Source organism: Nyctereutes procyonoides, unplaced genomic scaffold (assembly GCF_905146905.1).
Source record: "Nyctereutes procyonoides isolate TBG_1078 unplaced genomic scaffold, NYPRO_anot_genome, whole genome shotgun sequence".
NCBI lineage: Eukaryota > Metazoa > Chordata > Mammalia > Carnivora > Canidae > Nyctereutes > Nyctereutes procyonoides.
Window position 1 is genome coordinate 29730038 of NW_026575046.1, and position 16766 is coordinate 29746803.

A 16766-nucleotide genomic window follows, 5' to 3' on the forward strand; every position below is an offset into this window, starting at 1 on the left:
TCACTGGAACTACGGGGATCTGGGTTCAGATCTTGCTTCTGTCACTTAATTGTAGGGTGACCTGGGGGACAGTAAGAATTTGACAGCCACTGGGCCAGTGAATCACTAGGGACCCTGGTATCCTGGTATCCTAACTCACCAAGGAAATAGAATGGTGTCCATCCAGGAGAAAAGCTCAGAGGTAGCCAGGCAGGGGGACAAGCCAGAACTACACCCGGCTGGCATAGTGGACAAGAGCAAACCAGCTTTGACAACCACACTGTGTACTTTACATTGCTTAGTGGTGCATAGCTCTAGTTTCCTTATTTTTTTTAAAGATTTTATTTATTTATTCAAGAGAGACACAGAGAGAGGCAGAGACATAGGCAGAGGGAGAAGCAGGCTCCCTGTGGGGAGCCCAATGAGGGTTCAATCCTAGGACTCCTGGAACATGACTTGAGCCAAAGGCAGATGCTCAACCACTAAGCCATCCAAGTGCCCCAATTTTTCTTATTTTATTGGTTTGGACTCGGACCAGCTGATTGGGTGTGTGTGAATTGCTGGTAACTGACTACAGGGGATCAGAGAGAATGAAGTGGAGGAAGGAGAAGGAAAGACAGAGGAAAGTAAACGCCCCCAATCAGTTTCAAGTAATGGCAACATGTGTCCCTGGCATACCTGTCACCACTCCTAATCCCTGCCCAGGCTATAGTTGATCATCAGGACTTTGCACCTAATCTCTGCAAGGCTAGGGAATCCTTAACTCAGTGCTCTGGACCACTTCTACCGATTAATCAATCTGGAAGGTTTTTTTTTTTTTTTTTCTTGCTCTCCCAGATTTTCCACTTCATTCCTCCGGGGGATGGTTAAGGAAGTAACAAATGGCAAAATGGGAGACTTTTTTTGACCATCTCAAGTGGCATTTTAGGAAATACCTTGGGGCTTTTTCACAAATCATCTTTTCCACTCTTTCCTCCCTCCTATTTTTTCTTTAATGGTCTTTGACCCAAGACCATCCTGGACCTGGCGCAGGGCTCTCAGGGAGGTAGGACGTCAGGGGAGCAGAGTGAGACTTTGAGAGCTGGCTGGACTCTTGGAGATCACCTTGACCACTCTTTCCAATTGACTGACAGGTAAAGGAGGCCCAGTTCAAAGGAGGGACTACTCAGGATCACACTGTGTGGTCCGATTCTAATGCTGGACCAAAGTACCACAAATTTAATGGCTTAAGAAAAATCAGATTTATTGTCAATTCTACAGTCAGAAGTCTGTTATGGGTCTTTCTAGAAGAAAATCAAGGGGTCAGTAGGCTGAGTCTCTTTCTGGAGTCTTCAGGGGAGGATTGGTTCTCTGCTAATTTGAGTTGTTGGCAGAATTCAGTTTCTGTGACTGTAGGACCAAGGTCACCGTTTCCTTGCTGGCTGTCAGCTCGGGCCATTCCCTGCTTCTCCAGGCCACTCCTTGGCTCACAGCTGGCTTCCTCAGCCTTCAGAGTAAGCAACGGTGAGTCAGGGGCTTCTCCTGCCACATTTCTCTGACCCTTCTGCCTTCTTCTTCACTTTTTAGGACCCATGTGATTAGACTGGGCCCATTTGGTGGTCCAAGATAATCTCCTCATCTCAGAGTCTTTAAATCACATCTGTAAAGTCCCTTTGCCTCTGTTTTCATGACTCTGTCCTGAGTCATGCTTCCTTTTTCATATTCACGGTTCCAGAGACCAGGACATGGACATCTTTGAGGGGCCCCTTTCCTGCCTGCCGTACACCATGAGGCCTGTTTTAGGAGACTGACTCGTTCCCAGTCACATAGCCTGGCAGGGACTCACAGCCTTCTGGTGCCCTTGCAGCTCTATCACTACCCCCACCCCCGGCAGCCCACCAGCCCACCACCATGGACAGCCTCCTTTGTCAGCCCAGCACACAACAGGCACTTAGTCACGGGCAGATAACCATGATGGATGGTGGAGGCTTAAGCAGGATGCTGTGGATTTGGCCTGGGCTTCTCTGCTGGCTCCCTGTTGGTTTCTAAGACTCTGTGATTGGCTGGGTCAGATGGGTACGTGCAGTCTTGGATAGCTCTGGCTGTTTTTGTGTCTCTTTGAAATATCCTGGTGTTTTTCCATTTTTCCAGCCACAGAAGAGCCGATAGAAACTCAGGCATGGAACAAGTCTTTAGACTGTTAAGATTTTTGAGAGAAACCGGAGCCAACTGGGGTAAGATGAGAACAGAGTGCTCCTTGGGGACCTTGGGTGATTGGAGAAAGCCCTCTGATTTGATTCTTTTCACATTTTTGATAGTTGTGTGTCCTGCCTGTTCCGTCCTCTGGCCCCTGTCTTTGGAACAGAGGTCCCTAGTGAGATAAATGGTAAATGCTGGAGGCTATTACAGAAGGGGAGGAGGGTGAGGATGGCCTCACCCTCTAGTAGGCCTGAGAAATCCCCTCCCCTCTCACCAGCGCTCCATCCTCTTCTGAGATTATCACAGAGTTCTGTCCTCTTCTGAATCAGAGCAGGAAAGGCTCATACTGTGGCCAGCAGCTCCACCACCCCTGCCCTCACCTCTGTGCATGGCTCTAGAGCACAGGGGATCCAAACTTGAATTTGAGCTCCCCAGCCCAAGAAAGCAAGAGGGATTCTTAGAGAATATCGGTCCTCCTCTCTCCTCTGCCTGGTGTGTACAGGCTGGTCTGGGGAAAGGAGGAGGCCCTCATACTCCTTCCTGAATGTACAGAGAGCCCAGAAAATTATCAAGTTCGAGGATGCATTTTATTTTAGAGATCGGATTCTGATTTTTAAGATCATGGGGGTGAGAATCCTTTCTGGAAAACTAAGTTCCAACTAAGCTCAAATCTAAAGTTCTCCGGTCTGTCCACATTCATGCCTTCACTGATCTTCGATTTATTGGGCACTTACTGTGTACCGCGGGGCCTGTGAGCAGTGCTGGGGGTACAGCAGTGAACAGGAGATGGGGCTTCTGCTGCCCCCGTGCATGCATTTGAGTGGGCAAGGATGGCCAATAAAAACACATACACAAAGAAACAAACAAGCTAATTTCAGGTTGTGAAAGTGTCTGAAGACCATAAAACACAAGATCTGGGAGCTGCTAGACGAAGGTAGTGATTTAGCAAGGTAGATCTGGAAAGGCTTTTTCAAGGCGACATTTAAGAGGAGATCCTGGACATTGAGACACTGGTTGTTGAAAAGGAAGATCTGCAGGGAAGAGCATCCTAAGAAGAGGGAACAGCGAGCACAAAAGTCTTGAAGTGGGATAAAGTCGTTAGTGACCTCAGGCTAGTAAGTGGCCAGTGGGGCCTCTTGGCACTTGACTTGCTTTCTCTGCCTGGCCTAGATGCTCCATTCTTCTCAGCTGGTTGTATCAGCTCCTTCTGAGGGTAGAGCCTTAGGAACAGGTCCTATAAGCCGAGTGATGCTAGTAAGCCCCCTGAGTCTACCCCCTGGTGGGGAGGGTCAGCCTCATTCTTCACATTTGGCAGGACCCCTGAAGAGATGGGCCCGGCATCAGTGACTTAGAGCTGGTGCTCTCGCCTCCTCTCTGGCCTCTGTGCCCAGAGCTGCTTCTCAGAGCTCTGGCAGTGCTGGCTTAAGGCCACACCTGCAGGAAGCCACCTGCCTCTGTCTGCTTTTTCTCCCACTTTGGGATAATTAAGCTCTCCTGCCAGCAGGAAGTCATTTCTTTTATTGCCTTCTTCCTCCGTGAGCTGCTTGGTGGTGAAACCGGTTGGATAACCACTGGCAATCCCTCAAAAGTTAACTGCTAGCTGCAGCTCAGATGTGACAGGTGTGCTTTTCCTGTGGAGGATCAAAGCTGGGACAGACTATCAAAGGCCCTTTGCGAATGATCGCCGTGGTTTCCTTGATCAGCCTCGGAGCAGTCATGGTGACCAAACTAATGGTGGGGCCCCCGAATGCTTTGAATTCAGGAGCTACGCTGTGCCCCCCAGCTCAGTTGAACACGCATGAAGCCATTACTATGCACCAGGCATTGTCCGAAGTAAGTGCTTTGCATGCATTATCTCATTTCAATCCCTCAGCATCCCAGTGACCCCAGCTACTACCGCTAGTTATTACTATTTCCATTTTACGAATGAAACAGCAGCTTTGGGGTTTTGTTGATGTATGTACTCTACTCATCCTGCCTTTCTCTTTATTTCTTCCATTGGAACACTTACTTCTCTTCAAAGCCCGTATCAAAGTCCCCTTTCTTTGTAAGGTGTTCTGATTTACTTAGACCAAAACAAAGGAATGAAGATGAACATTTTTTGAGCATCTATTATGTTTCAGGGCTGTATACATATTGTCTCGCTTTATCCTCACAAAAGAAGGGGGCAACATAATGCTCTTAGCATTGTAAAGATGAGGAGTTCGAGGTTAAAGATGTTAAGTGACTTGCCCTGAGTCACATCTCTAATAAAATGCCAAGCAGGATGCAGATCAAGATCGTCTCTACTACAGTCTGTTTCTCTTTCAATGTCCTTCCTCTTCTCCAAGAGCAGGTGGTTTACACCTTCAAGGTAGGAGCGGTCTGCCTTATATTGCAATTAGCAGTTATGAGTGATGCCTTTTTCCTGCAGAAGAGAGTGAGCTTATGAGCAAATATCTCCATCTCCACCCCCGCTCCTTGATGCTCGGTGTGAATCACAGCACAATCCATATTTATTGAATTGATACGCCACCTGTTTCATGCTTGGACTGAAGAAATCTGTCGCCGTTAATCAACCATGGTTGATTTTTTAAAAATTTGTTTTTCAGTGGAACCATGGTTCATTGGTTGATTAAAAAAATTCACTCATATGGACTAAGCCTCTGTCATCTTTGTTGATAAAGTGAAGACATGCGCCAAGTCAGGGATGCTAGCAAATTCTAACTGAAAGGGGCCGGGGGGGGGGGGGGAGGCTATTTGCTTAGGTGAGTCCCTTCAGCCAGGAATCCTTAATCGTGGGAATGAACATCTGTCGAGTATCAGACTACTGCCAGGTGCTGTGTGTGATTCTCTCCTGGAATCCTACGAACACTTCAAGGGAGATTCTATTATTTGCCCGTTTTTGTTTTTGTTTTCAGCTGAGTAAATGGAAGCATTAGGAAGATTAATAACTTAACCTAAGATAGGTCAGCTAGAGAGTGGTGAAGCCACATTGAAACCCAAGCCAGCTGGCCTCAGAGCCTGGGCTCTTAACACTGTCACATGAGCATAGAGGAGCAAATTCCCTGCGGTTTCCTGGTATTCCCCCCATGGAAGCACTCCCATTGCCCCACCAGCATCCTAGAGCTTGGGCATCTGTTGATTTAAGAAACGTGTATTCAGTACCCCTGCCGCTGAGTAGAGGGGGAAGGCGTTCTGGAAGGAGAATGAGCTGTGCTGGGTAAAATCAGTGCTGCAGCAGAGCTGGAACCCAGGCAAGTTGTCCAGTCCTTCTCCTGGGTGCACGGGCCTTTTTCCCACCTCGGTGGAATCTTCCATGGCTAGTGAGATTCCAGTGTCTCTTCCTCTTTCCTGACGGTCTCATAGCCAGGAATAAAGTTACAGGCTTAGCCATTACCTTTTTCACCAAATTCATCTGCATTCCAACCTTGAATCAAAGGGATGGGATGCAAAGGGTAGAACTGCATTCACCAGCAATTCTGACAGGACTTGTTTTTGATTGAGGGGTGTGTGTGTGTGTGTGTGTGTGTGTGTGGCCTTGGGAAACCATCTCACCTGTCCCACCTACCATGATGTGGCCTAGGGCTCTGGGCCTCAAGGCTCTGGATGGCTTTTACAAGGTAAAAAAATAGAACCAAGAAGTCTGCCTGGCTGTCATTCTTCCTATCGGTTTGCTCCCTACCACTGCTTTCTCCAGCCTGACTCCATACTTTCTCCCAGCTTCCATCTCAGACAGGATAGAGACAACTTGAGAAGAGCATGCAGAGCAGGAAGCCTGAGTTCTCCCCTCGGTCCTGCCCTGAACTTGCTATGTGACCTTGGTAAGTCACTTCCTTCACTTTTAACATGGAAGGTAGGCTATGTGGTTTTAGTTAGATAGTGTCTAAATTCCTTATAGATTTCTAGAATGCCATGTTTTTGTAGAGATTTCTTCTCCCTGGAACAAACTCAATACAACAGAGTATTGCTGGATTAGTTTTCTATTGTTGCCATAACAAGTTAGCACAGATTTGGTGGCTTAAGAATACAATAACAATCTTAGTTTCCATGGGTCAGGAGCCCAAACACAGCCTTGCTGGGTCCTTACAAACTTCAATCAAGGTATCAGCCACGTTGTATTCATGTCTGGAGGATCAATTAGGAAAGACTCTGCCTGCAACCTCATCCAGGTTGTTGGCAGATTTATTTCTTGCAACTCAAGGCCAGCAGAGGAGTCTCTTTGACTTCAGGGAAGGGGAAGGCTTCAGCCCTCTTTTAAAGGTCTTACATCTGATTAAGTGAGGCCCACCCAGGATGCCTTTTTTTTTTTTTTTTTTTTTTTTTTTATACTTTAAAGTCAGGGGATCTGTAACCTTAACTACATCAGCAAAATCCCTTCATCCTTGTTAGGTGACCGAACCTAATCCCAGGGGTAGCACCAGGGAACAGAAGTTATGGGGGCAATATTAGAATTCTACTTACCACAATTGCTTCATAGAAATATCCTCTTTACAGTTTTGACTGGAGCATATTAGAACCAGCTTTCTGTTTTGTGAGTTAGGTCAAATGATTTAACATATGAAATCAGTTCTAAAAATTACTTGTTCTTACATTAAAACTATTCTGCTTTGGGGACACCTGAGTGGCTCAGTGATTGGGCACCTGCCTTCAGTCCAGGGCATGATCCTGGAGACCCGAGATCGAGACCCACATCAGGCTTCCTGCATGGAGCCTGCTTCTCCCTCTGCCTATGTCTCTGCCTCTCTCTGCGTCTCTCATGAATAAATAAATAAAGTCTTTAAAAAAAAACTATTCTGCTCTGAACTTGTTTTCTAAATATTATGATTCCCTTTATTCTCACATAATTATCCTCAAAGTTATTTTCTCCCAATATTATTAAATGAATATATATATTACTACATAATTGGGAATTTTATATATATATGAAATATATTATATTATATAATTATATAATATATTGAATATTAAATTTAATATATTAAATACGTTAATATATAAAAATTATTCCCAGAGGAAATAATTAAATGTTAACTTTTTATATTTAATTAGTTTTGATACTTTCTATTTGAAATCATATATAATAGAAACCTATTAATTTAAGAACTCTTCTGTATCCTTCGCTGGTTTTAAAAAACTTTTTGGGGCAGCCCGGTTGGCTCAGTGGTTTAGCGCCGCCTTCAGCCCAGGGCCTGATCCTGGAGACCCAGGATTGAGTCCCATGTCAGGCTCCCTGCATGGAGCCTGCTTCTCCCTCTGCCTGTGTTTCTGCCTCTCTCTCTCTCTGTGTGTGTGTCTCATGAGCAAATAAATAAAATCTTTAAAAATAATAATAATAAAAAAACCTTTTTGTTCTATCAGTATTCAAGAGAATTGCATTGAACTCCCACACTGTAACTCTGACTTCATCTATTTCTCCTTATAATTCTGAAGTTAAGTACAGAAAAAGTAAAAATCTACTACCTTTCTATGTACTATTTGTCCCACACATTCTATTTTTCCCTTTTATCTGGAAGTTATGTACTCTTTTACTTTTATTTATTTTTAGAGATTTTATTTATGTATTCATGAGAGACAGAGAGAGAGAGAGAAAGGCAGAGACATAGGCAGAGGGAAAAGCAGACTCCACACTGAGCAGAGAGCCTGATGTGGGACTTGATCCCAGACCTTGGGATCATCCCTTGAGCCTAAGGCAGACACTCAACTGCTGAGCCACCCAGGCGTCCCTCTTTTACTACTTTCAAATGGCTACCCTAGAGATTACAATATACATCCTTGATTTAAGAAAGTCTAATATTATTTGGTTCCTCTGCCCTTTCCCAGACAATGCAAAAAAACCAGAATACTTTAATTCTATTTCTTCTACTATTTATTTGCTATTGTTATTGCACATTTTAATTCTGTTTTTGTCTGAAAATGTCATATTTCATCTTAATTCTTGGCAATTATTTTTGTTCAGAGCTTGAAGGATATCATTCTGCTGTTTTCCAGACTCCACTGTTTCTACTGAGAAGTTAGATATTAGTCTAATTGGTTTTCATTTGAAAATAATCTGCCTTTTTTTCTCCTTATGGTTTTCAGCAGACTTACTATAATGTGCTTTTCTTTCCCTCAGCTTCATTCTAAGTGTTTTTTTTCTTTTTGATCTATCTTCTAGTTCACTAATTCTTCTTTCTTCTATGTCTCACCTGCTGTTAAGCCCATTTGTTCAAATTTTATTTCTAGTATTTATTTTTCAGTTCTAGAATTTCTGTTCAGTTTTTTTAAAAAAAACAAATCTGCCATGTTCTTTTTTTATAGTTTTCAGTTATCTGTCAAAATTCTCAATCTCCTTGAACATAGTAAGCAAGGTTATTTAAACGGTGTGTCTAAGGGACAACTACAGTATCTGGAACCCCTGTAGATCTTTTTCTATTGTCTGTTGTTTCTGATGGTTCTGTTCTTGTCATCTTACATTTTTTTTCAGCCCTTCTTATTTTTGGTTTTGCATTAGACATTATATGTCAAAAAAAAATCTGAAGCCTATTGTGATTGTTATCTCCTCCAGAGAGGATGTAGGTTTGCTTCTGCCAGGCACGTGGAAGTACTAGCAATGTGAAACAACCTTAATTCAATTTCAGGGACTGTGATGATTCAAACCTGGGTTGCAGTGTCTGGGATTGGTGTATTTCTTGTTCACTCTTAGCACTAAGAGTGCTCTTTTGGGGGTGCCTGGATGGCTCAATTGGTTAAGTGTCTGCCTTTGGCTCAAGTCATGATTCCAGGGTCCTGGGCTTGAGCCCCATGTCAGGCTCCCTGCTCAGTGGGGAGTCAGCTTCTCTCTCTGTCTCTCTTCCTTCCTCATTCTCTCTCTCAAATAAATAAAATGTTTTTTTAAAAAAAGTGTGCTCGGGGATCCCTGGGTGGCGCAGCGGTTTGGCGCCTGCCTTTGGCCCAGGGCGCGATCCTGGAGACCCGGGATCGAATCCCACGTCGGGCTTCCGGTGCATGGAGCCTGCTTCTCCCTCTGCCTGTGTCTCTGCCTCTCTCTCTCTCTCTCTCTGTGTGACTATCGTAGATTAAAAAAAAAAAAGTGTGCTCTTTGAAGTCCAACCCCAGAATGCAGAGGTTTTATTCTCCTTGTCTTGGGAGGTCCCTGAGTCTGTCAGAAACTCTGCTTGGTCTCCATTGTCCACTAAGGGAAATGCTGCTTCAAATGCCAGGATCACCTCCCTGGATTTCCTCCGTTCCCAGATCTTACCGTAGTAATTCCTCATTATTTTGTTACTTCTTAGTGCCTTCAGGCAGTTTTATTTTTTTTGGCCTGGGGGACAATTTTTCTAGTTGTCCTCAGTAGGAGAATTGATCAAAATGATCTAGTCTGCCATCACCAGAAGTGAAAGTCCTGATCTTTGTAGATTGCATATCTTTTCTTAATTCTCTAAATCCAGGATGCCTTTGGCCAAAAGCAGTGAGTCTGACCTGGACTTAGGAAAGAGCTATGGATCCGGCATATTCCATGTTCCTTACCTCTGGGTCTGTGTGGAGGCTTTGGAGATGGTCAGAAGACCTGAGTTTGAATGTCTGTTACTTAGCTTTATGACCACTAGCCAGTTAACCTTTCTTGGCTTTCATATCCACATCTGTAAAATAATATATCCAGCACAAGATTATTATGAAGGTTAAGTAAGTTAATGTGTGGGACGAGGCCTAACACACTACTTAGCACTTGGTATTTGTTAAATGTTGGCTTGTGTATTGCTGTATTTGAGGAAATAAGAGGATGGATACTTCACTTCTCTTTGCTTCTTGGAAATGAGCTATATCTTCTGAATAAATAACAGTAATTCCTAAGAGAGTATCTTGTATATAGCAAGTACTTGATGAATGAATGAGTGAATGAATGAACGAACATCCTGGACAGAGTTACTTATTCTAGTGGTGCTCAACCAAAACCAGTATTACTTTGTCAGAGGGTGAGAGCTGCTTGCTAGGGAGTAAGTCTCATGATTGAAAGGTGGATAGATAGAACAGATTAGTCACCTTGAGTCCAGTTATTCTAAAACAATTGACTTGCAAGAAATTTTAATTCCTGAAATTTATATTTTTTTTGTTGGAACTAGAAAATTCACCATATGATAGAATTAGCTGGAATAATTATTCTTTTTTTCCCCCTAAAATATTTTCAGTGGCTTATGAAAACTGGCCTCTCAGGCAGCCCAGGTGGCGCAGCGGTTTAGCTCCGCCTTCAGCCCGGGGCATGATCCTGGGGACCCCGGATCAAGTCCCGCATCGGGCTACCTACAGGGAGCCTGCTTCTCCCTCTGCCTGTGTCTCTGCCTCTCTCTCTCTCTATGTATTCTCATGAATGACTAAATAAAATCTTTTTTTTTTTTTAAAAAAAGAAAGAAAACTGGGCTCTCACAGAGTTGGTGGTGTAGGGGCCCACATGGCATCAGTGGCTGGTGATACCAGTGGCTTCTTTGCATGTCAGCTCAGAGTGGTGTTAACACAGTGCTTAGACAAACTTATATTGAACATATGTCAAAGTTTATTTATTCATTTAATGAGGTAATTAGGAGATAAAGTATGCCAGTTTAAACTGACAGGAGTTTAGGCCTGACTGCTGTTGTACCTCCCATGATCATAAAAACCACAGTTTTATCTGGGATAAGGTTGAGTTTGTGATATGAATGTTCTGGGCCCTAGTCTGACATAACCCATTAATCAGAAATAACAAATAATGTATCTGCAAAGCAAATGATAAGCAGCTTGATCTATGGTTATTAATTAGATGTGCCAAGAAACAGGGTTTTATGCACTCACAAGGAACCATGCACCCGGATGCCAGATAGGGGTCAAACAGAAGTCAGCTAGCAGAAGCTTTGAGTCCTGTTTTTTCTCAAGGAAAACTGTCCAGCGTGCCATTAAAGATGCTGAACATATGGTTTATGTAGTTCTTATTTTGGGGACAAAATTTATCTTTCACAGTGGGGAGAGGTGTTCCATGGGAAGGAACAGCCTATCAGAGGACACAGAGGACATGTTTGAAGACTGGGAAGGTTGAAACAAGGAGAGAGCTCCCTGTGCACTTGGATGTCTGGCCACGTTCATGGCCAGCCTTAGAGCCCTGGAACAGTGGTAGCTCTGAAACGGCCCTTGGAGAACATCACAACCTGTGGTTTTCTGACTGTGTTTTGAGGAACCCAAGGGGCCAAGGAAAGCTGAACAGCTGTGCTGTACCAAGCAAATGGGTTGTGCTAAGCAAGGACACTAGAATAATACCTGGGAAAGTTACTTTAGTTTTCTATGTTATAGTTTAGTATTGTGTTTAGTTCGAATTATATGTGTGAAGGGGGTGAACACCCAAATCTCTAGTGCTTAGGGCCTCTAAGGATATTTATCCAGCCTCACTGGCTGGGACCCCAAAATTCCTCTTTTGGTTCCTCCCTGGCATGCTAGAGCAGCCCTGCTTTTATCTGTTTTTATGTTCCAGGTTTTAAATAATGCCATGTGCAAAAGAGTACAATCTAGAGTATGGGTTACAAAAAAAGTTTCATTTATTCCTCTACTTGTTCTTTTTGTGTTGCTTGGGCAAGTGGCTTGATCGGATTTATGTCTTTGAATGATTATTCTGGAAGAAAGTGGAGTTAAAGGTGGGGAAAGACCTCAGTATCTCAGTTTTGCCATCTGTGAAATAAGGCTGGCTGTGGCTTCTGTGATTCGTGATTATGAATGAGCCTCGGAGCCTGAGTTCCTGTAAATGACAGGTTTTCCATATGAAAGTCGGCCAGGGAAATTATTTCTGGCATTTGGAGTCACGGAAACTGTTTGATGTTAATGGGTTTACCAGAAAGGGCTTTCGTGGGGTTCTTTTGGCGCAGGGCAGGCTAGCTGTTGATGTAATCAGGAGACCACAAAGAATGATTTCTGCTGCCTCTGTCCCTTCCCTAACAGTGTATGTCTCCTGTGACTCATGCTTCTGTGTCTTGGAGTTGGAAGTAAGTGACCACATTTTTAAGGCTGAGGCAGGGCCAGCCTGTGCTTCCCCCTCCTCGGCAGGCCCCAGCCTGATAATCCCGGGTCTCCTAGAGAGCCTAGCCAGAGGCTTCTCCTTCATCCTGGACCTTGCCCGGGTCTGACCAGACTGGCTACAGGGCACGTAGGAGTCAGTTCCTAAATCACAGTGCTGGAGAGAGTCATAGCAGCCTTAGAGATCCATCGGTCCAGGGGCCTCCAAGCCCGGCTGCATATTGGGTCCGTATTGGCCTCCTCCTGTCCCCTCTTGAGTCTAATTCAATAAGTCTGTAATAGGACCCAGAAATTAATGGTTTTTTAATATTGTCCTAAGGTGGTCCTCCCCCTTGGCACAGTATAGAACATTTGGTGACCACTGATCTAGGGTCATACTTGAATTTTATTCAACCGTTTCCCCCTCAATCCAGTTGACTTAAGAAAATTAAATATAGGAACACCTGGGTGGCTCAGTGGTTGAGCGTCTGCCTTCTACTCAGGTGGTGATCCCAGAGTCCTGGAATTGAGTTCGGCATCAGGCTCCCTGCGGGGAGACTGCTTCTCCCTCTGCCTGTGTCTCTGCCTCTCTCTGTGTGTCTCTCATGAATAAATAAAATCTTAAAAAAAAAAGGAAAATTAAATGTAAGACATGCTCATGTTTAGAAAATTCAAGCAGCATAAAGACATGAAGAATGAAAACCAAAAGCTTCTCCCAGTCTGGCCCCCAGGTAATCACTGTTTGACACTTTCTTTGAAAAGATTCTGCTCATAAATGATTTTACATTTATGTATCGCCACCTATCTGTCTACTTAATTCTACAAAATCTGAGCCAGAGGAATAATCCTATACACATTATTCTGTACTGTACTTTTTTTTTCCCACTTAAGATATTCAGAACTCCACCATAGATCATTATTCTTTTTAATACTTACTATTAAAGAAATTAATATTTGTAACACCCTTGCAACAATGCATGGTGAGTAGCACGCACTGTTATGTTTGTTAAATGAGCGAATGCAGGCTGCTGCATGGTACACCAATATACAGATATACTCTATCTTACTATTATGGACATTTGTTGTGTTGGTTGCTATAACAAATGATGCAGAAATGAATATCCCTGTGTGTACATCCCAAAGGGGACTTTGCCTTGGAAATGGCAATCAGCACCTTCCTTAGCAGGGCAACAGTGGGCACGGAGTCAAAGGCATTGGGAAGAAAAAGTTACTAATTAGGAAAAAGTAAGAAATTGAATTGGGATTGGAAATTTTGTCTGGGACCTAGATCTAGAAATCTAGATCTCAGATCTAGAATAAACCACAGGAGAGTGTTTGTCCTAGTCTTGTGACCTCTGAGGAGGGAATATATTGTCTATGGGTCCCAAGTTGTACACTGAGCCCTGGGGAGGCTCAGTGAACTCTTTGGGAAAGGGTGTGAATGGGGGCTGCAGGATCTTTAAAATGTTTGACAGGGATGATATTTGACATCCCCCAGACACTGTGCAAACTCCGAGCTCAAGAAAGTTTACAGTTTAATGTTCGCCTTACTACATTCCCTTTGGGATGTTCTGTTTCACGAAGCCCAGTTTTTGGTGGTTGTCATGATACAGCAAGCAGTGAGCACAAACGGGAGCATGGGACGGGCGGTGGGTGGTGGTATTGTCGACTCTGACTCCAGAGTCTGAGAAGTCGTACAGTGCCAAACCATTGCCCACACCCCATTGGTAAGTGACTGGTGAGGAGTGAAGGAAAGTGTTTTCTTCTTTCAATTTGTGTGTATGATGTCTCTCCCCCCCCCCCCAACAGCTACTAGTCTGTTAGGACATAAATGCTAATTGAGTTGTTTGAAGCTAACTATGTAATCAGTGAAACTGCTAGATATTTCTTTGGGCCCGCAGAGCTGTGAAAAAATTACTGAGACACGAAGGGTGCCGTGAATTGAAAAAGTCAGGGAATAACTGATTTCCATCTTATTCATCAGAACTCTTTTAGCTGTTGAGTGAGAGAAGCCAAACTGACTCAGGCTTAAAAGCAGGAAATTATTCACTTCTGTGTCTGGGGTGGCTGGGATTGCAGATGGCGTCAGACTGCATGGGGTTCGGGTCCTGAAAGCTCCATTTCTCTTTCCATCTCTAAGATGGGCTATCTAAGCGTGGGTGAGACAGCTCCCCTGCCCATCCTTTCCAGACTCAACATCCTCTTGGTTTAGCAGAGCCCAGCAGAAGGAATCCTCTTTCCCAATAGCTTGTGCATAAGAGCCCTGGGCGGACTTTGGCTGACCTGGCCTAGGTCACTTGCCCAGCCCTGAATGGAGGTTATGGAGATTTGTGATGGCCAAGCCTAGGTGCCATATCTACCTCTGTGCTCAGGTGAGCACCCTCACTAAACCACATGGTAGGTTCTCCACAGAAAAAGCAGGTTTTGTTACCAGGAGAATGGGAGAAGGGACACAGGACCAAAACCAGTTGATTTTCCATTTTAACAGATGAGGGGCCAGACTGGTAATGTGATAATTTACAAATTAAACATGGTGGCTCTGGAGTCCCACCCACCTGGCTTCACTTCCTTGGGCACATTTACTACATCTGTGAAGGCTTTAGAGTCTCCATCTATAAAATGGAAATAATTGAAGATAAAATCCAATATATAAAAGAAGGCTGGGGCACCTGAGTGGGTCAGTCAGTACAGTGTCTGCCTTCAGCTCAGGTCATGATCCTGTGGTCCTGGGATCGAGTCCTTCCTAGGCTTTCTGCTCAGCAGAGTCTGCTTCTCCTTCTCCCTCTGCCCCTCCCCCCTGCTTGTGCTCTCTCTCAAATAAATAAATAAAATCTTAAAAAAAAAGTAATAAAAAAGCTGACAGTAATAGTCTCCACCTTATGGAGCTGGTGGTGGGGCTTAGCACACTACCCCCCTGGGTAAGTGAGCCCATTATTGGTCAGGTAACCTTAAGAGCACCCAGCTGGTAAATGACCCAAGCCTCTGAGTCCTGGAGAGGGTACAGAATAGTGACTTCCTCTCTCCTGTCTGTCACAGAGTGAAGCAGCATGGATGCCGTCAGCCAGGTCCCCATGGAAGCCGCACTCCCCAAGCACATCCTGGATATCTGGGTCATTGTCCTCATCATCCTGGCCACCATTGTCATCATGACCTCCTTGTTGCTGTGCCCAGCCACCGCGGTCATTATCTACCGCATGCGGACTCATCCTGTCCTCAACGGGGCTGTCTGAAATCAGTGTCCCAAGAGGGGCCGGGGAGAAACATGGATAGTATCTCCTCCCCCAGCCTCTTCCTTCTCAGAAAAGCAGCAGGAGGGGCTTTGGAGTGTGGACTCTGGAGCTTGATGTGTGAGAGGAGACCGGAGTTCTTGTTTGGATTTTGCCACCGGCCAGCTGTGTGAGTTGGGTCAAGGGACCTAACTCTGTGGGTTCCAGGTTCCCACATGGGGATCATGGGGGATCTAAATGGGGATCATGGTCCTGCCCTTCCTACCTCAGAGGGTTGTAAGAACCAATGCCTTGGGTGGAGGTTAAAGCTGTTTGTGGCTATGAATGGTAAAGCCACCACAGATACACGGGGGTTATAATTGCTGACAATGCCCTTCAGGGTGGTGACGAAGACACTGGGGGCAGAGCAGCCTTTGCCAGTGCCCCTCAGGTGGAACCAAGCAAAGATACCCTGTCTGCATTCCAAGGGGCCAGCAGGGTTTTGGCTCAAAGTCATTTTCTCTGTGGTGCCACTCCCTCAAGTTAACCTAATTTGGAGGGAACTGAGTGTGGCAGGAGGAGGGAGATGGGTAGAACTTCCTAGGACCTTCCTGTGCCAGAATGTCTACCCCTGTAACAGTCTAGAGGATGGCACTGCCATTTCTTGGCAAGGCCGAGGGACCTGAGGTGATGGGCTTCTTTCTGCATTGGAGTCTCCTCACTTTGACACTCAAGCTATGTGTCACAACACAGGGTGGCTGAGTTCCCTGGATGGCTTTCAGGATCTCCAGCCCCCACCAACTTGTGTGCCTCACACTCAAGAAGCTGTGTCCCCTCACCCCAGCACCTGCTCTAACCAGCTCCGTGGTGTCAAGTGTACGCCCTTCATCCCCTCCCACCAGCACTGCAGCCAGTCTAAGCTACAGATTTTAAGAGATGTTCCCAGGACTTTTGGAACTCACTCAAGACAGCGATGATTATTTTAGATGCTATGATCTATATTTATAGAGAGATTTCTGGACCACTCAAGCTCTTTGACCAAAATCAGGAACATCTTGGGATTTATTAAATTATGTAAGAAGATATAGCACAGATATCAGAATATTGTGTGGAAGTGATGCTGTTACTTTGGTCTGATTTCATTGATGTATGCGACCAGTTTCCAATAAAGTGCTAGAATGACCATGTCTGAGGTCTTTCTTTATCAAGCACTTATAATAAGCTCAGGAACTTGGGTACAAGGATTCCACTGAATTTATGGGCCTTAGAGACAGTATGAATGTAAGAACTGAAAGGGAAAGAGAGGAATCCAGTTGACTTCCAAGGTTCCAGCTTTGGCAAGTGGGTATTTGTGGTTTACTTAGACATAGGATGCAAGGAGAAAAACGAATTTGGTGGGTAAGTGATGAATTTGGTGTCAGACACATCGTGTTT

At 44.7% G+C, this 16766-nt stretch overlaps 1 protein-coding gene across 4 annotated transcripts in view; it reads left to right on the top strand.

Annotated features, from left to right (window-relative positions):
• Positions 1-16517, top strand: part of SMIM3 (small integral membrane protein 3) — a 47271-nt gene extending 30754 nt beyond the window's left edge. For 3 of the 4 annotated variants that reach the window (XM_055324923.1, XM_055324922.1, XM_055324925.1), the window contains one exon: positions 15163-16517. In XM_055324923.1, the coding sequence (XP_055180898.1) occupies positions 15174-15356 (183 nt within the window). In that variant the 5' untranslated portion in view covers positions 15163-15173 and the 3' untranslated portion in view covers positions 15357-16517. Of the gene's footprint in view, positions 1-5859; positions 5961-15162 lie in introns of all 4 variants that reach the window. The other variant, XM_055324924.1, reaches the window with a different exon arrangement.
• Positions 16518-16766: the final 249 nt, after the last annotated feature.